At 34.7% G+C, this 25,522-nt stretch overlaps 1 protein-coding gene across 1 annotated transcript in view; it reads left to right on the top strand.

Annotated features, from left to right (window-relative positions):
* The window catches only part of PJA2 (praja ring finger ubiquitin ligase 2), an 80,225-nt gene that overhangs the window by 30,626 nt on the left and 24,077 nt on the right, over positions 1 to 25,522 (top strand). Inside the window, exons 5-6 of the mRNA XM_060143374.1 lie at positions 13,302 to 13,487; positions 25,200 to 25,385. Of these exons, the coding sequence (XP_059999357.1) occupies positions 13,302 to 13,487; positions 25,200 to 25,385 (372 nt within the window). The remainder of the gene's footprint in view (positions 1 to 13,301; positions 13,488 to 25,199; positions 25,386 to 25,522) is intronic.

Here is a 25,522-nt window from a genome sequence, read left to right as displayed (position 1 = left end):
ATGATATTTGGTGGATGGGCTGTCTGACATGGTCAGTGAGTTAGATATTTTGACTTATCAAATATTCTTATTTACTGAGTGGTAACCATACATGTAAACTACTCGTTAGTTTTTCACAGAAACTCTCTTTGAGGGATTTCAGGATTTTACAGAAATTATAAGTTCAGGTAATGGTTATTCATTATTATAAAAAGATAGAGCTACTAATTATTTCAGATCATGGTATTTCAGTTAATAAAATGCAAGGTAAACATTTATTGTATTAAAAAAAATTTCTAAGCCAGTCTGGGTTTAAAAAGTGATTAAAACCACAGAAAATTTTGATTGTTAATATTGCATTAACTTTGCCAGTATTTACTAATATCACCTGTTTATTCTTCCTGTTGCTGTTCCTGTCACTGTTTATTTTTCACTTATTTTTGTTTAGCATTTAATTTTCATTAACAACTTTATGTGGTACATTCTATTATTTTCCGCATTTATAGATGAAACTGAGGCATAAGAGCACTTACTAACTTCCTAAGGTCACAAAGCTAGTAAAAGGTGGAGCTGGAATTTGATTATCTACTTATTGACTAACTCCAGGCTCTGTGTTCTTCACCACTATAATTTACTATTTTCAAGAGAACATACAACTTTTCTTATAATAAGCATTCTGTTTCCTCTTACATAGATTCCTTTTTTTCCAAACTGTAGGACAACAGAAAGAAGAGAGAAATGGAGAATTTCTTTGTCCAACTGCTGACTTTTCATTACCCCAGAGTCACTTTCACCTATCCTTTTAAGCTAGTGGGAACCCTTGCCATGCTCAATTACAGTGCAATTTCAAGATTTTATTAATTTAAAGAAATAGTTTTTTTTAACTAGAAAGTACTACAAGGGAAGAAATTTATCCTTTTGAATATGAATGCATTTTATATATTTTATTTCATCATAAAGTTAATAAAATCTTTTTGATTTTCATTGGATGTATGAATTAATTTCATATTTTATTTCATAATAAAATAAAATTTTATTTCATCATAAAGTTAATAAAATCTTTTTGATTTTCATTGGATGTATGAATTAATTTCATATTTTATTTCATAATAAAATAAAATTTTATTTCATCATAAAGTTAATAAAATCTTTTTGATTTTCATTGGATGTATGAATTAAGCTTCCGTAGTATAGTATAAGTAACTTGTAGAAATAATTAAAATATTTCTACTGCTATCTTGAAGTTTGTAAACTTCAAGGGTTAGCAGACAATATTTATGTAACCTACTATTTTCTAAGCTAAGAATAAAGTTAGTTAAGAACTTGTGCCTGAGACTTCCCTGGCAGTCCAGTGGTTAGGATGCTGCACTTCCACTGCAGGGGGTACAGGTTCTATCCCTGGCTGGGGAACTAAGATTTTGTATGCCGTGTGGTGCGGCCGATTAAAAAAAAAAAAAAAAAAAGAACTTGTGCCTGATTTATTTCTGTTTTTTCAGTTTAGATCCACAGTCTTTTATCCAAAATCTGCAAAGTTCTAAAAACAGAAATTGACAACAAAACCTGACCTAATATTAACTTACTTGATGGCAAATCTAGATCTAAATTAAAACGAGGACTATTTTCAAGTATTCATACATTTTGCTACAGAAATATGAAAGTGTTTGATTTCTGGGTGCTGGCTTAGACCCCAGTGGGAATTGTTAAGTAGTATTTCTAAGCATTTTTTACTACATTTTGCTTTTTTGAAGAAAATCATTTAATTTGGCTGTGCTTTCTCCATTATAGACACTAATCAAAAATAAAAGCTTCTTTTGTTTGCTTTTTATAGTTAGGCCTGATGTCATCTAATGAAGTTGATGAAATATTTACACTGTTTTCCACCCTCAAGAAAAAGGGTAGTTTACTTGGCTCTTGGTTTTTTTTTTTAATTATTTTATTTATTTATTTTTTTAACATCTTTATTGGAGTATAATTGCTTTACAATGGTGTGTTAGTTTCTGCGTTATAACAAAGTGAATCAGTTATACATATATACATATCCCCATATCTCTTCCTTCTTGAGTCTCCCTCCCTCCCACCCTCCCTAACCCACCCCTCTAGGTGGTCACAAAGCACCAAGCTGATCTCCCTGTGCTATGCGGCTGCTTCCCACTAGCTATCTGTTTTACATTTGGTAGTGTATATGTGTCCATGCCACTCTCTCACTTCGTCCCAGTTTACCCTTCCCCCTCCCAGTATCCTCAAGTCCATTCTCTAGTAGGTCTGCGTCTTTATTCCCGTCTTGACCCTAGGTTCTTCATGACCATTTTTTATTTGTTTTTTAGATTCCATATATATGTGTTAGCATACAGTATTTGTTTTTCTGACTTCACTCTGTATGACAGACTCTAGGTCCATCCACCTCACTACAAATAACTCAATTTTGTTTCTTTTTATGGCTGAGTAATATTCCATTGTATATATGTGCCACATCTTTATCCATTCATCTGTCGATGGGCACTTAGGTTGCTTCCACGTCCTGGCTATTGTAAATAGAGCTGCAGTGAACATTGTGGTACATGACTCATTTTGAATTATGGTTTTCTCAGGGTATATGCCCAGAAGTGGGATTGCTGGGTCATATGGTAGTTCTATTTTTAGTTTTTTAAGGAAGGTCCATACTGATCTCCATAGTGGCTGTGTTAATTTACATTCCCACCAACAGTGCAAGAGGGTTCCCTTTTCTCCACACCCTCTCCAGCATATATTGTTTGTAGATTTTTTGATGATGGCCATTCTGACTGGTGTGAGATGATATCTCATTGTAGTTTTGATTTGCATTTCTCTAATGATTAATGATGTTGAGTGTTCTTTCATGTGTTTGTTGGCAATCTATATCTTCTTTGGAGAAATGTCTATTTAGGTCTTCTGCCCATTTTTGGATTGGGTTGTTTGTTTTTTTAATATTGAGATGCATGAGCTGCTTGTAAATTTTGGAGATTAATCCTTTGTCAGTTGCTTCATTTGCAAATATTTTCTCCCATTCTGAGGGTTGTCTTTTCTTCTTGTTTATGGTTTCCTTCACTGTGCAAAAGGTTTTAAGTTTCATTCGGTCCCATTTGTTTATGTTTGTTTTTAATTTCCATTTCTCTAGGAGGTGGGTCAAAAAGGATCTTGCTGTGATTTATGTCATAGAGTGTTCTGCCTATGTTTTCCTCTAAGAGTTTGATAGGGTCTGACCTTACATTTAGGTCTTTGCTCCATTTTGAGTTTATTTTTGTGTATGGTTTTAGGGAGTGTTCTAATTTCATTCTTTTCCATGTAGCTGTCCAGTTTTCCCAGCACCACTTATTGAAGAGGCTGTCTTTTCTCCACTGTATATTCTTGCCTCCTTTATCAAAGATAAGGTGACCATATGTGTGTGGGTTTATCTCTCGACTTTCTATCCTGTTCCATTGATCTATATTTCTGTTTTTGTGCCAGTACCATACTATCTTGATGACTGTAGCTTTGTAGTATAGTCTGAAGTCAGGGAGCCTGATTCCTCCAGCTCTGTTTTTCTTTCTCAAGATTGCTTTGGCTATTCAGGATCTTTTGTGTTTCCATACAACTTGTGAAATTTTTTGTTCTAGTCCTGTGAAAAATGCCAGTGGTAGTTTGATAGGGATTGCGTTGAATCTGTAGATTGCTTTGGGTAGTAGAGTCATTTTCACAATGTTGATTCTTCCAATCCAAGAGCATGGTATATCTCTCTATCTGTTTGTATCATCTTTAATTTCTTTCATCAGTGTCTTATAATTTTCTGCATACAGGTCTTTTGTCTCCTTAGGTAGGTTTAATCCTAGATAGTTTATTCTTTTTGTTGCAGTGGTAAATGGTAGTGTTTTCGGCTCTTGCTTTTTAAATTGATTTTTGCTGTTGTTGTTGTTAATAGTAGCATTGTTTTCTTTGCCTAGAATGATTCTGGCCTTTTAAGAGTTATAGGGTGTTGTCTTTGTATATTTATTTATAAGTTTTTTCCTTGAGTGTAATGTCAGTACTCTGAAAAATGACAGATTTTTTTTTTTTTTTTACATCTTTATTGGGGTATAATTGCTTTACAATGGTGTGTTAGTTTCTGCTTTATAACAAAGTGAATCAGTCATACATAAACATATGTTCCCATATGTCTTCCCTGTTGCGTCTCCCTCCCTCCCACCCTCCCCATCCCACCCCTCCAGGCTGTCACAAAGCACCGAGCCAATATCCCTGTGCCATGCAGCTGCTTCCCACTAGCTATCTACCTTACTGCGTTTGTTAGTGTGTATATGCCCATGACTCTCTCTCGCCCTGTCACAGCTCACCCTTCCCCCTCCCCATAACCTCAAGTCCGTTCTCTAAGAGGTCTGCGTCTTTATTCCTGCTTTACCCCTAGGTTTTTCATGACTTTTTTTTTTCTTAAATTCCATATATATGTGTTAGCATACGGTATTTGTCTCTCTCTTTCTGACTTACTTCACTCTGTATGACAGACTCTAGGCCTATCCACCTCATTACAAATAGCTCAATTTCGTTTCTTTTTATGGCTGAGTAATATTCCATTGTATATATGTGCCACATCTTCTTTATCCATTCATCCGATGACGGGCATTTAGGTTGTTTCCATCTCCGGGCTATTGTAAATAGAGCTGCAATGAACATTTTGGTACATGTCTCTTTTTGAATTATGGTTTTCTCAGGGTATATGCCCAGTAGTGGGATTGCTGGGTCATATGGTAGTTCTATTTGTAGCTTTTTAAGGAACCTCCATACTGTTCTCCACAGTGGCTGTATCAATTTACATTCCCACCAACAGTGTAAGAGGGTTCCCTTTTCTCCACACCCTCTCCAGCATTTATTGTTTCTAGATTTTTTGATGATGGCCATTCTGACTGGTGTGAGATGATATCTCATTGTAGTTTTGATTTGCATTTCTCTAATGATTAATGATGTTGAGCATTCTTTCATGTGTTTGTTGGCAGTCTGTATATCTTCTTTGGAGAAATGTCTATTTAGGTCTTCTGCCCATTTTTGGATTGGGTTGTTTGTTTTCTTGTTATTGAGCTGCATGAGCTGCTTGTAAATTTTGGAGATCAATCCTTTGTCGGTTGCTTCATTTGCAAATATTTTCTCCCATTCTGAGGGTTGTCTTTTGGTCTTGTTTATGGTTTCCTTTGCTGTGCAAAAGCTTTGAAGTTTCATTAGGTCCCATTTGTTTATTTTTGTTTTTATTCCCATTACTCTAGGAGGTGGGTCAGAAAGGATCTTGCTTTGATTTATGTCATAGAGTGTTCTGCCTATGTTTTCCTCTAAGAGTTTGATAGTTTCTGGCCTTACATTTAGGTCTTTAATCCATTTTGAGCTTATTTTTGTGTATGGTGTTAGGGAGTGATCTAATCTCATACTTTTACATGTACCTGTCCAGTTTTCCCAGCACCACTTATTGAAGAGGCTGTCCTTTCTCCATTGTACATTACTGCCACCTTTATCAAAGATAAGGTGTCCATATGTGCATGGGTTTATCTCTGGGCTTTCTATCCTGTTCCATTGATCTATCTTTCTGTTTTTGTGCCAGTACCATACCGTCTTGATGACTGTAGCTTTGTAGTATAGAATGACAGATTTTTTAATAAACAGAATATAGATGAGAAAAACACAGTTAATAGAAACTTTTTAGTAATATATTGACTTATAGAACCTATAGTTGGGTGTACTTAAATGGTGGAACTAATTTTAGAGTATTCTTTAAGACACATCGAAATGACAGAAACACTTACTATTTTTTTTTTGTTTGTTTGTTTCTTTTTTAAGGCTTTCATCAAGGATAATGATTCTACCTAGGATTCTACCTATATATGCATCTGTAAGCCTTAAGATATATTTTAGGACCTCATTTAAATAGTCTGTACAATCTTGGGGAGTAATTCTATTTCTGTGCTACTGTTTCCAGTTCCTCTGCCCTTACTCTCTGCAACAGATCACAGTTCCAGAATGCCTTTTAATATGGCGCCAGATAAATGTTGAAATTTCGTAGCTGTACACTCCTGTTTAGTTTCATTTTGCCACTTGTTCATCTTCCTGATGTTTTACTGTAGTTCTCCTAAGTTCTGGTATTTGCAGATTGGAGAAATGGGGAAACACAGTGACTCTCTCACCAGTACCTTGAGAAGGAAAGTATAAATAGCTTCTGCTTTGCGTCTGTGAGGGATTTTTGCATTTTCTCTGCTTTGTAAAACTTGAAGATGATATATTTGAAGAGTTTTCTTGTCATGTTAGTATTATAATAACTACAGAACTCTCTTATAAAGAACATAAACTAAAATTTACTGTGACATTTCAAGGTATAGGAATTTTTGGCCCCTTAAAAAATATATAGTTTATTCTTTACAACTGGAAAAATACTTTAATGAATGTACGGCCTGATTCCCTGAAAAATTCTAAATGATCACTTAATCACATCTGAAACATTACACTTTATGGGATAAGCATTGTAGCTGGTTGCATTGCTCTGAGCTGTTTGACGAGAACTGAACGCCACCTTATTAAATTACAACTGCAAGGGGAATTTTAACAGGAAACATATAATTACCAGACTGGGAATTAGACCGGAGAGTTAGGTTAATACCCTGCTCTTTTGAAATATACCCTGAGAACTTTAATAACTGTTTGAGGACAAGATCTTGAGTTTAAAAGAACCTTTCAGCCATGCCAGCACATTTTAACCTTAGGCCTAATCGCTCTGAAGAGAGGTGTGCTATCTCTTAACCACTTCTTATAGTACTTGAGGTTTTTTGGCAGAGTTTTTGTCCCTATGCCTTAACCTTGCTTAAAAGGTAAAAAACCTTACCAAAGATAAAAATGTCAGGACAACTTTTTTGTTGTTGTTGATGACTTTGGGAGAATAAAAGGAATATTGGTTATTTAGTTGATTACAATTTGATATACTTAAAAAGGATTTATTGAAATCCTCCCAGGGGTCACATTTTGTTTCAGGTACTCTGTAAATACAAATAATCATGATTCCTGTTGCCTTGGTGTTCACCAGCCTTATGAGGAAGACAGAATATACAGATAATTATCATTGAGGCTAAATTAAGCTCCTTTCCTCTCCTGTATGTTTGCTGAAAGCCATGAAGAAAGCTCCTCTGATCTCGCTACCTCCCAACAAGTAAAACATCTATGAACAGCCAAAACAAAGATCTTTAAGCACATGCTCTAATATTTTAGGAAAACTTTATATCTTGTTTCCAAGTTCATAGAAGTTTAAAAGGAGTAAATTGGGGATAAATAACTTCGTTCCTCAGGCATGCTAGGGAGTCATAGATTACAATATTTTGATACTAGGGGAAAAGATCAGAAAGTTGTAAAAGGCAGGCAGAATTCAAAAAGAAAAACCAGGGACTTCCCGTGGTACTGCCAAGGGCTCAGGTCCGATCCCTGGTCAGGGAACTAAGGTCCCACAACCTGCCTGGCACAGCCAAAACACCAAACCATTTGGGCCTTATTTACTAAATTAAGTAGACATAGATTTGAACAGCTTCCATTTGTATTACTTTATTACAACATAGTTCAGTGTTAGTACTAGTAAAAAGTCCCAAACTGTTAGATTATGTTTAGTATACTATTTTGGAAAATGCATTGAATTATATAATATGTTTTAATATAATTTCCTTCCAGAGTATTTTCAATAAAATTCAAAAGTGTTTTTGATCCACAGATGGTCAGATAAGAAAATTATCTAAAATTTCACTCTTCCCTAAGCTCCTATATAGTTGAGTTTTTGTGGATGTGATAAATATCAAAGAAGACAAACAAACCATTCCTTGGGGGACTTAGGGAATAAGAGGTGGCTTTTGCCTGGTTTTGCTTCTGTATCTTATTTCTACCTAGATTTGTACATAAAATGTTTTGTCTAGAAACCACATATAATTTTATTTATGTGAAAAAGGTTTTTTGATTCACAATTGAATCTGTAAAGAGTGTAATACTTGAGTAAGTTATAGTTTTTTGCTCTTGCATATAGCTCTAAATGTTAACAGGAGACAGTACTAATGAAAGACCATATAAAAGTCACAGTGGTATTTTAGTTTTTACTTTGAAAAATTTTTAATGTTTAACTCATACGCTTTTATAATCAAGAACAAATGGGTCCTCATTAGTCCATGACCATTTTGTGTCCTTTTTGTTCTGTTGCTTGTTCTCCTTGAAAAGTTATTTTAAAATCTTTTCTCTTTTTGCTTTTAGTTCCTTATACTCCTGTCATTCTTAGTGGATAACTTTGTCTCTGCTTTCCTGGAGATACTGAAATAATTAAATGTGAACTTTCTTGTTTCCTCTCCTCCATCAGAATACATATTAACGTACTAACATATTAGAATATGTTGGTATTGGTTCCTATTTTAAATTTCTTCTTCAATGAAGAGAGCTGACTTTTCTCATTCTGTGCCTGCAGTCATATCTGACACCTTACATATCTGTTACCTTTACCCCTGGGTTCCTTCTCTAAATTTTCTAAATCCTGGGGGCAGCCTTCATTGATCTTGCTCCCTCTTTTAACTACTTGCCTGTTTATATTTTCTCTTCCACTGCTGAATTTTCAGAATAAATGTTCCACATACTCTGCTTCTGTTCTTTCACTATCCACTATTATTAAATGCCTCAAAATCTAACTCCCTGTATTATTTCTGTATTCTCCCATGTTAACAGTGACCTCCCAATTTCCATAGCCAATTGATTTTTTTCTCTACCCATTTTCTTTGACTTCAGTGCTACCATTGAGCTGTTTGTTCACCCTTTTCTGCTCCATGGTTTCTCTTCCATTGACCTATGTTCGATGCTTCTTTGCTGTGTCTTCTTTGGGGTCTGCAAACTTTTTTTAAAAGGTTGACCAGATAGTAAATAGTTTAGGCTTTGTGGACCAAAAGGCAATATTGAGGATATTATGTGGATACTTGTATGACCATTTTAAAATGAAAAAAACATCCTTAGCATCCGGGCCACTAAAAAACAGACAGGTGGCCGGATTTGGCTTCTGCTCCAGGGCATAATTTGCTGACCTCTGGTATAAAGCTGTTGGGTGACCAGGAGGCTGATACTGCTATTCAGTAAGACCAGAGGATGTCAAGTAGATTTTCTTTGGTAGAGAAAAGAGGAAAATGGTGGTGTGCTAATAGAAAATCCAAATGAAATTTCTAAGCAAACAGCTTATATAATGAAAGAAGGAACTACCTTTATTAAATGTTTACCATTTTCCAAAAATTGTGCAAAACATTTTATCTGTGGTATTCATTTAAACAGCACTGTAGACCTGAAAAGTAAATATTAATATCCTCATTTTACAGATGAGGAGAAGTGAGCTCAGGGAAGTTCATTCATTGCCCAGGCTTGTACTAGTAAGTACTGAGCAGATCCTAACCTAAACTCTATCAGACTTCAGAGCTTGCTCTTGCCATTGTGGTGTTCCACTGCCACGGTGAAAAAGGCTATCATATGTTGTAGATGGAACTTTCACCTGATGTTAAATGTAGTATTTTGTTTCTTCAGTAAAGAAATTGCCTGTGGTAGGTTTTTTGTTTTTCATAGTAAAAAATCTTAGCCATCGATTCATAGTTTCCTCTGACTAGCCCTCTGAGCCAGTTTGGACTTTTAGAGCTACAAATTATTAATAGACATTAAGTTTGAAATTTGTCATAGATAATAACGTTCAGAATGAATTATTAATAGGAAATTATTGATATATTACTTTCTATCACTTATATCACAAATGTATGTTAATTTCTGGGGAACATACTTTAAAGACGATTAATTGTTGGCCCTTTTTAAATAAACTGATATCACTGAAAGTTGTCTATGTAAAGTCATTCGATAGCACAGTCTTAGTTAACTTCCAAGAGCTTACAGGTGCTTCACAATTCAGACAGATCTCCTTAGATGCTTTTCTGGGAAAAGGAACTGTGATTTTGCACTTAGAAAAATACCTTTAAATGCAGTGTTAAAGAAGCAGCTGCACTTTAGTGGTTTAGACTGAACGAATAAGAAGGCTAGTCCATTAATGAATTGAAAAACAAAAGAAGCAGTGTTGTAGAGGAAGGTCTTGAAAGAGTGATCTGGTCCTGAAATGGGAAAAAAGGTGAAGTGATTGTGAAGACATTCTTGGTGGTGGGAGGAATAGTTGTGATGAAAATTCGTATTTAGGGGACAGCATTTGGAATAGAGCATATATTGGAAGGAAAGAGTTGGATGTAAGGATGTACTCATAACTAGGATCAGATGTAGTAAATCGTAAGTGCCATTCGAAGTTCAAACTTTTTTTTTCTGTAGGCCAGTATTTTTTAAAGAGGGTAAAATATATTAAGTGGCACACAGACAAGTGTTTTTAATTTTTATCATTATATATTTATATTAGTGTGAATCAAAAAAAATATAGCTAGCACATCAAATTTGGAACTTTATGGATATTGCTTAAGAGATAACTAAAATGTATTTGAGTGAAAAAAAAACTGTTGTTTAAAAAAAGATTTGATAATAGTTGCTGATGACATTATTTACTAAGCACTGTTAGAATGTTTTCTATATATTAACTCATTTATTCCTCAAGTGAACTCAATGAGATAGTGGATACTATTATATTTACCTGATAGGTGAGGCAATAAAGGTACAGAGAGGTTAAGTAACTTTTTCACAGCTAATAACTGGTGCATTCAAATCCAGGCCAGCTGACTCCAGAACCTGTGTTCTCAATTGCTGTACCTTAAGACACAGTGTTAATGTACAACTGTAGCAAAAATTGTGAGGACTGTAGGCAAATGGCTTAAGTTTATGAAATGCAGCTTTAGTAGAGAGGAACTGTTGAAAATTTTTGGAGTAATGTTAGAAATGTACTGTTTGATATAAATGGAAGTGATAGGAATATTCAGAATGCGTTCTTTGAGTTGAGGGATTTGGGATTAAGTTTAGGGACACCAGTTAATAATTGATTGTCTCAGTCTAGGTTTGGAGAAAAGCACTTGAACCAAGGTTTGTTAGGGGAAATGGAGAAAAAGGAGCTAGGACATAAGAGCCATTGAACAGAAAGAATGGAAAGTAAAAAAGGACTTAAAAGTGGGGAGTTTGTGAAGAGTCAAAGATATGTGGTTTCCAGCTTAAGGGCAGGATAATACCATTAGATAGAAAATCAAGAAAGGGACTTATATGGCAGATGAATTTTGTTATAAAAATATAATTTTTAAAAGGAGGCTGAAAATCTAAAAATGTTTGGTGGGCAGTTAGTGGTTATAAAAGCTTAGTATGGTGATCAGGGCTGGGGATATATATTTAAAGTTATCTACTTTGAGGTGAGTGTTATGTGTAATGAGTAATAATGATGTAGGCCAGGGGTCTGCAAACTTTCTTAAGGGGCCAGATAGTAAATATTTTAGGTTTTTTAAACTAAGAGGCAAAATCCAATATAAATAGGTAAAAAAAAAAACATTTTTAGCTCACATACCATAAAACAAACAAAGCAGGCAGCAGGGCCAGATTTGGCTAAAAGGCTATAGTTTGCCAGTCCTTGACATAAGCTTCTTAAATATGTTGACTGCTTATCATAGACATTCTTTTTCTGTTGAAATTTGGAGATATTCCATCAGTTATTTCATTAATTCAGAAAAGTTCAGAAGTTTCATATGTTATCTTTCTGGACAGGATCAATCTCTGAGAGAAATGTTTAAAAAATGAAATTCACTTTTAAGTAGATGTTAAAAATTGCCAGAAATTAATCTAGAAATCCAACCCTACTTCTTAAAAACATTTCAAAACTGGAGTTGGTAATTTAGCTGTGAATTTGAGAAGCTTCATAGTCAAGGGAAGTTAGCTCAGTAAGCTCCTTTAAAACTATTTTCTGTGTTAGATTTTGACACTGATACAAGTCTGGAAATGATTTACTTGATCTTAGATTATTCTTTGGGTCACAGAAAATTTTACAGAATATAAGCAGTTTTGGCTCATACCCAGTGAAGGAACACCTTTTATTTGCTATGCTAGGGCTCTGTTCTATTTCTTCTCCAGGATGTTTGGGCCCTGAAAATTGGAAGTTGATTTTATTTTTTTTTTACTTCTGCTAACTTCTCAGAGATCAGATTAATGCAGCTCTTCGTTAATTGCATCTTGGGTTTATCTGCCTGTAGAAGGAGACAATACCAATTATCACTTCCTTTCAAAAAAGTAGATTAAATTTTGTTATTTTTGGGTTTCTTAAAAGTCAGTGCACAAAGGGTAATATCTTTAAGAGAATTCTTGACCAGAATGGTTGATATGGTTAGAAAAAGCATTTAAGATTTATTTTCAACACTGTTAAATAGTATTTTAGCTTCTGGTAGTATAAGATGTCTGATGCTTTGCGAGTTGTTGAATGTAACCAAATTAACCAAAGTTAAATACGTATACTATCTAAAAGTAATTCTTCGGAGATTTTTTGTTAACCCTTTTATCACACTTTTTCATTCCTTATCGAAATATTCTCTTGAGTTGAAATTTATTTTGTGTTCACAGTCTTACCAAAGGACTTCAGTAAAGATTTGTCAGTGCTGCTTTTTATGAATTGAATCTCTCTCCATTGTAAAGTGTTTTTTGTAAAAGGAAGAAAAAAGTAAGCTTTTAAAACATGGTAATAGTGAAAATATATTCATAGAGGATGTAATATCAGTTGTCAGTATGTAATTAGAAAGTTGTTTTAAGTCAGGTGAGTAATAACTCTATTATTTATTCCAGATAGCATTTAACCTGGCATTATCGAATAAATTACTGAAAATTTTGTGTAGAAGTATGTCTAAAATATGAAGAACCTGTGTCTAAGCACCACAGAATTAGTTAAAGTTAATGAAGAAAATAATAAATTGATAATTTCATAACTTGCCATATGCTATGTTCATTTGAAAAAGTTACATTCTGCTGAATATTTATCTCTGTATTTATTTATTTTTTTATTTTTTTTTATTTTTTTTTTGCGGTATGCGGGCCTCTCACTGTTGTGGCCTCTCCCGTTGTGGAGCACAGGCTCTGGACACGCAGGCTCAGCAGCCATGGCTCACGGGCCCAGCCGCTCTGCAGCATGTGGGATCTTCCCGGACCGGGGCACGAACCCATGTCCCCTGCATCGGCAGGCGGACTCTCAACCACTGCGCCACCAGGGAAGCCCTGTATTTATTTTTAAAATATGTTAAAATTTAATTGGCACCTAATGAAACATGTAGAGCATCAGTACTCCACTCTCTACCATGATGCCTGGTTAACACTCCACGTGATAAATGCACTTGTAATGACAGTATATTTCTGTTCTAAATTTGCAGTTCAGAATGCAGTGATGGAGAATGGTCTGCCTCTTTGCCTCATCGATTTTCTGGTACGGAAAAAGATCAGTCCTCAAGTGATGAAAGCTGGGAGACTCTGCCAGGAAAAGATGAGAATGAACCTGAACTACAAAGTGATAGCAGTGGTCCCGAAGAGGAAAACCAAGAATTATCTCTTCAGGAAGGGTATGTTAACAGTAAGATTTGTTATTTTTATGCATACTGCACAAGAGTGTTATACATCACATTCAGATGTTGGATATGCTATTAATTACATTTACAAGCCCTATGTAGGATCAGTAGATCCTGCTGAATTTTGTTATGCCTTCGGTGTTTTCCAAAGAACAATTAAATTGAAAATACTGGTAATTACAGTGTCTTGTCTTAGATACAGTATGTGTTTCCATTTTGCTTTATTGAAGAAATGTTGGACATTTAAAAGATCATTTTGGTAAGTCAGGTATGAGTGAATCAGAGCTGCCATTGCTATTCAGTGAAGATAATAGCAAGGGAGAAGGGAAGCCCTCAGAGGGAAATCAGTGATTTTTTTCATGGAAATGCAGGCAGTAGGAAAAGTTGAAGTTTTAATATTTCTCTCTAATTGCATTGGATATCTCCAGAAATTTGTGGTTGATGATATATATCTTTGTCTTTTCCTAACTTTAATGGAAATGCTCTAGTGCAGGGCTTGTCAAATTTATATTACAAAGGGCCAAATAGTAAATATTTCCAGCTTTGTGTGTCAGTCTCTGTTGGAGCTCCTCAGTTCTACTGTTATAGTGTAAAAGTAGCCATAGATAATATGTAAATGAATGGGTGTAACTGTCTTCCAACAAAATTGTATTTATAAAATTGGCAAGCTGGAAATAACCTGTAGGCCATAGTTTACCAGCCCTTGCTCCACTAGTATTTCCCTAGTAAGAATGATTTGGGGTTTTAGGTTGATTTCATACATGTACACACACACATACACAATTTTTTTGTCTTAAATCACACCAAGGAAATTAAAAAAAAATTTTTTTTTAATTGGGGTATCGTTGCTTTACAATGTTGTGTTAGTTTCTGCTGTACAGCAAAGTGAATCAGCTATATGTATACATATATCCCCTCTTTTTCTGGATTTTCTTCCCATTTAGGTCACCACAGAGCATTGAGTAGAGTTCCCTATGCTATACAGCAGGTTCTCATTAGTTATCTGTTTTATACATATTAGTGTATATATGTCAATCCCAATCACACTAAGGAAATTTTACCCTGTTTGTATTTTATAGGTTTCTGGCAAGAATGTTCGTTGAATTTTATTAAAGTCTTGTTAGCACCAATGGAAATGATATAATGATTTTTTACTTTTGGCCTAATGATCATGAGCAATTTTATTTATTTATTTATTTATATATTTGTGTGTGTGTGTATATATATATATACACACACATATATATACACAAATATATATATATATTTGTGTGAGTGTGTGTGTGTATATCTTTTGGTGTTTAAATAGCTATTTATTCCTTTAAAGACTGTTAGTATTTGCTTGTGAAACCTTCTAGGCTTGGTGTTTTGTTGTGAGGAAGTATTTCTTTGATAATTAATTTTTTTTCTATAATAATTGGTTCTAATTTAGTCTCTCAAGGGAACTATTTTGGTAAATATGTTTTCTTAGGAAAAACCTATTTCAACTTGGACATTACAATTTTTACTTTTCAAAAAGTATAAATTTCCAGTTTGAGATTACTTCTGTAAGAAACTCTGGAGATAAAGCATATTAGAAAATTTGTAAAGAAAGAAATGTAAGAACATAATTGGTTTTGATAGTGGTAGGTTGAGGTGGCATTTTTTTCCTCTTCCTAACTTTATGTTTGATCATCTCTAATCACTATTAGTTAGTTTACTAAGTTTTATTAATTTTTTCATATGTAATTTGTGATAGTAACTATTCATGCAACAGATATTTATTGAGCATATAGTATGTGCCAAGCATGGTACTGGATCCTGGGATTATATCAGTGAACAAGACAAATAAGATTCTCCCATGAAGTTTACATTATGGTGGGAGAGGCAGGTAATAAACAAGATACAAATATGATAAATTACAAACTGATAATTACTGTGAAGGGAATAAAACACTAATGTGATAAAGTAACTGACAGAGGCTTACATTAATTAGAGTGATCAGGGAGGACTCCTCTTAGGAATTGACTTTTGAGCTGAGCTCTAAAAGATGAGAATTAGCAGTTAGTTGAAGGAGAGCTTTCTAGGCAAAAAGAAAGATGAGAGCAGAGGTACTGAAAAGGAAAGGGCTTGGCATGTAAGACGGTAGTGGGGCTGAAGCAGATGAGTGGAAAGAATAGTAATATGAGATGAAGTTGGCAGGAACCAGACTATGCAGGACATGTAGCATCTGGAATTTATTCAGAGAGCAGTGAGATTTTAAGTGAGGAATTAACTGATTTGACACACATTTTTAAAGGATCACCCTAACAGCTTTGTGGAGATCAAATTGGAAAGGGACTAAAGTAAAAAAGAGGATGAGAGTGGATTAGGCTGTGAGGGGATGGTAGTGAGAATTTAAAAAGGTGAAGAGGTTTCAGAATATTTTTGAGTTATAAGTATTAGGAAGGATTGGGTGTGAGATGAGGGATAAATCAGTCAGTTATGCCTAGGTTTTTTGGTTGGAACATTGGGTAGATGTTAATGTTGTTGACTGAGATGAGGAAGCCTGAGGAGAGGACTGGGAAGTAGGAACTCCTTTTTGAAATTTTAAGTGCCAGTGAGACATGCATTGTAGATGGCAGGAGGCACTTGGATATTTAACCTACAAGTTTAAGGAAAGTATCCTGAATTGTAGGTAGATGTACAGGTATATGTATAAACAGAAACACATTTGAAAATCATCAGCTACTTGCATTGATATCCTACAATAATAAAACCGGTAGTTTGATTAAAAAAAAATAGAAGTCAAGTGGTGAGGGGGGACAGAACTAAAATGCTGGACAGCAGTAGTATTTCAGTTGATGGGGGAAGATCAGAGTTGAAGTGTATAGTTTGGGAGAGGTCTGAAAGTTAACTGTTGACATGATGAATTTGTATGGTAAAATTTCAAGGGTAACAACTACAAGAATAAATACAGAGTATATGTATTGGAAACCAGTAGAAGAGGAAAAAAGGAGTTTAAGACATGGAAAAATAACATTTAAAGTCAATCCAAATAACAGTTAAAAAAAGGAAGAAAAAGCATAAAAAAGGGAAGAAAAATAAAGATGAAAAAGCAGGATGTAAGAAAAAGTCCTGTAATAAACATAAATTGCTTACTCTCTGCTTGTGAAAGAAAAGCTTCAAATCAGTTGGATTTTTTTAAAGTTAAATGCTGTTTACAAAAGACACACTTAAAGCATTAATATACAGAAAGATTGAAAGTAAAAGGGCAGAAAATGATGTTTCAGGGAAACGCTAACTAAAAGAAAATGGACTAATTATACTAACATTAGCAATTTAGACTTAAAGACAGAAAAAGCATTAATGGGGAGAGTGGAGGTCACTATGTAGTAAGTCCAATTGACTAGTAAAATGTAGCAGTTTTAAACTTGAATGCACAGACTTAAAATATATACATCAAAATTTAACCAAACTAGAGAATATTGACAGATTTTCTGTCATATTAGAAAATTTTTAAATACCTGTCTCAATTAATAATTCATGGATATAAAAAATTAATTGCAGATTTGAACAACTTACTTAAGCTTGCTTTAATGAACACTGCATGCTGTGGAATACACAAACACACAAAAACTGAACATGTACTAGACTGCAAAGTACAGGTTAACACATTTCAAAGAATCAATGTCCTAGAGACCATTTTCTCTGACCACAGTGCAATTAATTTAGAAATAAATAATACAAATATAAATTCTTAATATATAAATATACTTTATATAAAACCCTCCATGCATTTTAAATTATCCATCCTTTTAAAAAAGCAGTAGGACAGGGCTTCCCTGGTGGCACAGTGGTTGAGAGTCCGCCTGCCGATGCAGGGGACACGGGTTCGTGCCCCGGTCCGGGAAGATCCCACATGCCGTGGAGCAGCCATGGCCGCTGAGCCTGCGCGTCCGGAGCCTGTGCTCTGCAACGGGAGAGGCCACAACAGTGAGAGGCCCGCGTACCACAAAAAAAAAAAAAAAAGCAGTAGGACAAAGAAGAAATCATACTAGAAGTTTAAAATGCTCACCAACTCAATGATAATGGAAATACCACCAATCAAAATCTGTGGAATTGCAATGAAATTGATATTTAAAGGGAAATTTATCTTTATAAATGCTTATGTTAGAAAAGAACAAAAGCTGAAAGTGGAGTAGCTATGCATTTAACTTAAAAAACAGAAAAGGAATATTAGAATCAACAAAGAAACTAAGGAGATAAGAATTAGAATTAGGGAAGATAAGAACAAAATTCAATAAATCAGAAAACAGTTATGATAGAATCAAAGAAATCAGAAGCTGATACTTTGAAAAGATTAAGAAAAAGAGACATTCTACTTGATAGTGAACAGGAAAATAAAGATGACACAAATAAATAATACTGAAACACAAAAGTGGACACAGCTGCAAACACAATAAAGTTTGTATAGACTTTTTAAAAAGAGTACTATGAACTTTATACCAGTAAATTTGAAAACTTAGAAGGAGTTGACAAATGCCTAGAAAAATAGAATTCACCAAAAGTCACTCAAGAAGAAATAGGAAACCTAAATAATATGATAACTATTACAGATACATAATCAGTGGTTTAAAATCTTCCCATGGAGAAAACAACTGATCCAGGTGATTTTAGAGCTGAATTCTCTTAAACTAAACTTTCAAGGATCATATCACACTACCCTTCGAGAGAATGGAAAAAGAACTATTTCTCCAAGTCATTCGAATAAGGCCAGTATAACCCTAATACCAAAAGAGTTTGTGAAGGAAATTATAAACCTATTTCGTTCATTAAAATACACATCAAAATCTTAAACAGAATTATTGGAAATCTGAATTTGTAAGTGTATTTTTTTAACAGATAAAACTCAGTTACCAATCTGAGTTTATTCCAGATATGCAGAAGTAGTTTCACATTGAATACCTGTAAATGTCATCACCAAATCATTAGCAAAATACAGGAGAAAATTCATATGATAAATTCTGTAGATGCAAGGGAAAAAAAAATCACTTAGTAATGTTCAGTGCCTCCTTATGATAAAAATTCAGAAACTAAGATCAGAACAGAATTTCCTTGCCCTCATAAAAACTGTCTAAAAAAAAATAGAAATCATTTCAATAAGGAAGCATTAAAAAAAAATTCCCCCTTAAGATCAGGAGCAAGACAGGTTGCACCATTTCTGTAGCCATTGGGGGGGAAGTATTAGCATGGCAGGATGGGAGAATAATAAAAGGCAGAAAAATAAAAGAAGATGTAAAGGAAGAGACACCGAAAAGGAAAGAACCAAACTAGGAAAATATATTTATAGTATAAAGTCTTAATGTGCAGAATGTATAAAGAACTCCTAGGGCTTCCCTGGTGGCGCAGTGGTTGAGAGTCCGCCTGCCGATGCAGGGGACGCGGGTTCGTGCCCCCGTCCGGGAAGATCCCACATGCCGTGGAGCAGCTGGGCCCGTGAGGCTTGGCCTCTGAGCCTGCGCATCCAGAGCCTGTGCTCCACAACAGGAGAGGCCACAACAGTGAGAGGCCCGCGTACTGCCAAAAAAAAAAAAGAACTCCTAGACATCAGTAAGAAAAACTGACAGTCTGATTGCAAAATCACCAAAACATTGAGCAGGTAATTCAATGAAGAAGAAATATTAATGGTGAATAAAAATATCAAAAGATGCTTACTTAGATCATTAGTAATCAGGGGAGTGTACATTAAGATTACAAGGAGGTATCATCTTTTACCCACCCATCGGATTAGCAAATATTAAGAAATATGACAATGTCAGGTGTTTCGGAGGATATAAATCAGTTCTTACACACTGCTGGTTGAGGTGGATATTACCCAAGTATTAATAAGAGAAAAATTAGTGGCATATTCGTACATGGAGTATTACATAGCAATGGTAATGAATGAGCCACAGCTACATGCAAAAGCATGGGTGAACCTTAAAGATAGAATATTGAGTGAGAACAACTATTCCTGGGAAAATGTGTATGATACCTATTTCATAAAGCTTAAAAACAAGCAGTAGTAAATATCTTGTTTAAGTATGCAAAAATAGTGAAAACATCTTTCAAAAAGCAATGGAGGTGGGGCTTCCCTGGTGGCACAGTAGTTAAGAATCTGCCTGCCAATTCAGGGGACACGGGTTCAATCCCTGGTCCAAGAGGATCCCACGAGCCGTGGAGCAGCTGGGCCCATGCGCTGCAACTGCTGAGCCTGCGCTCTAGAGCCAGCGAGCCACAACTACTGAGCCTGCGTGCCACAACTGTTGAGGCCAGCACGCCTGAAGCCCCTGCTCCGCAACAAGAGAAGCCACCACAACGAGAAGCCCGTGCACCGCAATGAAGAGTGGCCCCTGCTCGCTGCAACTAGAGAAAGCCCGTGTGCACAGCAACGAAGACCCAACGCAGCCAAAAATTTAAAAAATAATAATAATAAATATTTTTTAAAATTAAAAAATAAAAAAAGCAATAGAGGGACTTCCCTGGTGGTCCAGTGGTTAAGAATCCTCCTTGCAATGCAGGGGACGCCGGTTCAATCCCTGGTTGGGGAACTAGGATCCCGCATGCCATGGGGCATACACACCACAACTAGAGAGCCCATGTGCCACAACAAAATATCCGGTGTGCTGCAACCAAGACCCAACACAGCCAAAAAAAATGAATAAATAAATAAATATTAAAAAAAAGAAAAATGCAGTGGGATGACAACAGCATCAACAAGATAGTACTTTGCTCTGTGGTCAGGCCAAGGGGATAGGAAAAGTGTAGAAAACAAGGTATATGCTAGTCAGTGGTAATATTCTAGTTCCTGGCTTAAGTGGTGGGTTTATGAATGTTCAGTATAATATGGTTTATAACTAAAATAGATTGTATATATTTTGCATTTGAAAAAAAAGAAATTAAAAAATAAAGGGAATTGAAGGTGAGAAAATGGAGATACCCAATTCTTTACTAAAGGGAAGGGATTACAGTGGATTTTGGGCCTAGAAAAGTGTTGTTCTCACCCCTAAAAACCTAAAAGCATGATTGTTTGCTTGTAGAATGTTCAAGAAGAAAGTAATTAATTGATAATTATAGCAAAGATAAAGTGAAGTTCTTGAGAAGATAAGAAGATGAAAAGGGATCCAGAGCTCAGGGAGAGGGTCTATAGGAGCAGAGACTCCTCCATTGTAACTAGTGGAAAGGTAACAGGTAGGTACAAGTGTAGGTGAGTCTGTAGATTTGCTGCTGGGAAGAAAAGATGAGTCTCAAGTGACTTCAGTATTCTCATTGTTACTAGATGTTGAGAGATGGGGAGGAAAGGAAGGTGACATTTAAGAAGAAAAAGGTGGGAAATGGGCTTTCAGAGAACCAGGCAACAGACTTACTAGGTAGACACTTAGTAATTGCTGGACAGTATTAAGTGTCCATTTGAGATTTATGTTTTTGAATTTAAAGTTAAATTAGAGACATCACACTTTTGTATTTTTCTTTAGGCTTTTCCAGCTGTTCTGGTGACTTTACAAACTTTTAATGTAAATACTCTTAACATTTTTTAGTAAAAATTTAATAAAAAAATTTTTTTATTAATCAATGCTAAATATATTAGACTAAAGAAACAATTCTTCAAATTAAGTGTTGGGAATCCATCTTTGCAACTGGATGCCGTGGAATCCATGCAAAGGATTTGCAACAGGGTACCCTTGATTTTGTAAGCTGTAATTCCCTTTAGGCTTTTTTAACTCTTAAGTCAAATTTCATTTACTTTCTTCTGTACTTTACCTCCACGATAGGGATTAGAAATCTTAAACATTTGCTATACAATTAGTATTATTAAAAATGAGCTTATATCTAAAGCTTAGCAAGTACTTAAATGTATGTGTGTCTTGTTATAAAATGAAAACCGGTTAGTTAAATACCATTTAACTAGGAATGTTTATTATGCTGTCCAGAATTTTATAAAATAAATTTCTTATAATACAGCTATATTACTTTAAAATGTTGGTATTAACCTGAAGATTTAATATTCTGTGCTGTTTTTAATGGATACTCAAATTGCTGATTTTATTAGCTAAAGGAAGCCACTCAGATTTGTAAAATCAGAGTAGTTAGTGTTTTCAGGGATTTAATTTGATTTGTCTGCCTTTCATTTTCTTCACTTCTCAGGAAATTCTACGATGCATGATTATATAATAACATATTTTAAAACTTTTTAATGAAAATTTCTTTAAGATACCCAATAGTATTAGTTTATTGGTATATCTTAATACTTTTAATATTGCTATTCCAGTAATGTTATTAAATTTAGTTTCTGTTATTGAAAAATAGAGATCTTTAATCATGAAGCATAAATCATAAAGGGAGCAGCAGTCTATTTATCTGAAGCTTTGAAGTAACAGTATGGCCTGTAATTAAGAGAATATCATGTGGGTGGTCTTCTAGGATTTTCACTGGAGGTAGGTTGTGCAGATACCTGATGGGGCATTTTTGGCTTCCTGTTACAGCAGCAGCATTCATTTCCTCCAAACTGTGCTGAAATTGCTCAAAAGGAAAGAACAGATTGGCAATTTCCCTTCCCAGGTGAAATACTTGTGACGTTGGTAGTAGTGGCAGTAGGGCTTCTGCATCTTCCACCTACTGGGTTACTTTTTTAGACTTGACCATTTGGAGGTATGATTAAATAATATGTCTTTTTAAGTCTCATAAATTACTGTGTAACATTGTAATGACATTTTGTTGATTTTTGAATTACCAAAATGAAGAAAGGGCCTTGGAGGTCTAAATTTTTGTGAATGTGTTACTTATGGTGTGTGTGTGGTATGGGCATATGTGTATATATATAGGGAGGAAGAAAACAGAGATTGCTGAAATGTTTTCAAGATTTTTTAAGCATCTAAACTTACATTATATACTTACAGTCCCATGGGGATATTTGTTTCTCCTGTTAGCTACACAAAATGAGAGATACTTTTGACCCTATTATTCAGAATCTCTTTTTTTTTTTTTTTAAGATCAAAATTCCTTTTGTTATAGTTTCAAGCCAACTCTGGCCCAGCACATGGCTACTCTTCTAGCCTGATAAGTTTTGTGTTAAATGGTGAATGAACTTTATGTAACATGTTGAAAGCATATGCTACACAGCACTTATTTTCTGTTTCTGTAACTGTGTTATAATGAGTTGTGAAAGACAATCAAATGTTTAAGCAAAATATGTAGCCAAGAATTGTTTATATAGTAAAAGAGTATTAATGACATTTTTGTTTATTGATTCAGAATTATTTCTTATTTTAGTTTCCTTCTTTGAATTTAAAAATCTCATAAATTAATGTTTATTTCTTATACTGAATCATTTTCACCAATGTATTTGAGTTTTATGTTATGTATCTGAAGTACAGAGTAACAGAGTCTTTTTTTTTTTTTTTTTTTTTTGCGGTACGCGGGCCTCTCACTGTTGTGGCCTCTCCCGTTGCGGAGCACAGGCTGCAGACGAGCAGGCTCAGCGGCCATGACTCATGGCCCCAGCCGCTCTGCGGCATGTGGGATCTTCCCAGACCGGGGCATGAACCCGTGTCCCCTGCATCGGCAGGCAGACTCTCAACCACTGCGCCACCAGGGAAGCCCCCAGAGTCATTTTGATGGCTGTATAATAGGAAACAGAAATGTATTTAGAAATAACAGACATTTCCAAGGACTATTCTGGGCTTAATCTCTAAATTATTCGACTTTTAAAAGATTATTTTTCAAGCATTTATTATTACATTTGCAACACAGAGAGAGAGAGAGTACCTATGATGTGTCAAGCACTTGTTACAGGAAGTGAGGCTACAATGATGAGAGACAACATTGTATGCCCTTGAGAAGTTCCCAGTCTAGGATAAGACAAATGAGTCACCAGAAGAGTTACAGTACAATGTGGCAAGTACTCTCATAAAGGTGTGAAGAGAGATGTGCTGCTTAGGAATTTTTAGTTTGATTTTGTATTTTAAAACCATTTGAGGCTTAATTTTTCATTGGACCTAATTATTATGCATGAAAATAAAGCATCTACTATCTTTATGTATTAGACATTAAAAATTTAACAAAATAAGCACATTTTGTTATGCTAATTTCTCTAATTTTACGAGACTAAATCTTATAAATGTGTTATTCTGAAGTGTAGTTTAGGATCTGAAATTAAAGAAACATTTATGAATTTAGCTATACAAAGAGATACTGTTTCTTTGTATTTAAAATGTGTTGATTCTTGTATGTGGGCATTATCTGCATCTCTTTCATAAATATTTTTATCCCTCAAGTTAAATTTGCACATTAGAATGAATAGAATTCTAATTAGAGTTGTTCTTCAAGTTGAAATACATAAATTGTTGTATAACATTATTTCTCATCTTAAAACCCAAACTAAAATTAAACTTTGCCAAGACTATATTTAACCTCCTTTTGATATAGTAAAAGGTATTTTTTTGTAAAATAAAATGAAAAAGAAAATCCTACCAGTATAATTTATTTATAAATGGTCATTGCAGCCTTGAAATACCTTTTTTTTCTTATATAATTATTAATATTTCTCAATTTGGTCTTTGTGTCCAGATTTTTGGTGTTTTGACTTTTCTGTAAGTGTTTTCTTTAATGTGTATGTTGTGAAATTTAACAATCTGTTTATCTTTGGCTTCAAGGTTTTGCATAATGTTTAAAATGACACTGAGATTTTTGTAAAAATCTCTCCTGATTCTTCTTGTACTTTTTTTGTTTAGTGGTGTTGAGGATGGACATGCATTTTTTAAAAGTAGATATGGAATTTATTTAAGGCTAAATAATGACATAGAGATTTAACTCCCTCCCTCCAGGTGGATACCCAGTTGTCTCAATATCATTTATCGAGTGATCCTTTTCCTTATAGTTTTGAAATACTTCTTTCATCTTTCTTATTTTCTTTATTGATTTCTCTGTCCCTGTTTCTGTGAGCTTATTTTCTAGTGGGAGAATGACTAACAGTAAACAAATAAGAAAATGATAAGTAAAAGTAAGTTCTATAATGAAAACAAGAAGAATGACATATAGTCAGTGACTGGTGATCTACTTAAAATGAGTGGTCAAGACAGGCTTCCCTGAAAGAAGTGACATTTACTCTGAAAACCAAGGAAGGAGGCTGTGCAAAACTCTGGTGAAAGTACATTTCAGGTAGAGGAAATGGCCTCAAGGTGAATGACCTCCATGTGCTCCAAGAGAAGAAAGAATAGTAGGAGTATAGTAAATGAGGGATGGGGGAAGAGCGGTGAGGAACATAGGAAGAGTTGGAAAAGAGGGCTGAGGGGAAAGCATGTATAATGTAGAGATTTGTAGGCCGGGCTGAGCACTTGGGTTTTATTTTAACTGTGAAGGGAAACTACTCAAGATCAGGGCTTAAAGATTCAGATTGTCTAGGATGAGTTTTTCTTATTTTTCTCCTGCAAAAGAGGAAATATAGGAACATAGTATGTATATCAAATAAATAGGTTATTATTTAATTAGGAGCTATTTCTATATACATATGACTCTATAACAAATTTGCTTCCCTTTTAAATAATTTTACATTTTAAAGAAAACAGATTTTTAGAATCATCTAAGTACCAAGAATTTAGAACTCAAAGAATAAAGTATCTACTTGCACTAAATAGAACTCTTTAAAGAAAAAATTTATGATGTGTTTTAAAAATAATATTTTTTCTTCCATTAAAATGTTTGTATTAGGGAACAGACATCCTTGGAAGAAGGAGAAATTCCTTGGTTACAGTACAATGAAGTCAATGAAAGCAGCAGTGATGAAGGAAATGAGCCTGCCAACGAATTTGCACAGCCAGAAGCTTTCATGTTGGATGGTAACAATAACCTTGAGGATGACTCCAGTGTGAGTGAAGACTTGGATGTGGACTGGAGGTATGTAGCACAGTGTGTTTACCATCCTTAATTGATCATTGAGTAGAATTTGTTTTTGATTCTGAATTATGAAAACTGAATCTTTGATAATCAGCTAAGAAATAGCTCAATTTTCTCATCTGTCAGTCTTCCTCTCC

The sequence above is a fragment of the Lagenorhynchus albirostris genome, chromosome 3, assembly GCF_949774975.1.
Source record: "Lagenorhynchus albirostris chromosome 3, mLagAlb1.1, whole genome shotgun sequence".
Classification (NCBI taxonomy): Eukaryota; Metazoa; Chordata; class Mammalia; order Artiodactyla; family Delphinidae; genus Lagenorhynchus; species Lagenorhynchus albirostris.
This window is presented reverse-complemented; position numbering and strand designations above follow the sequence as displayed.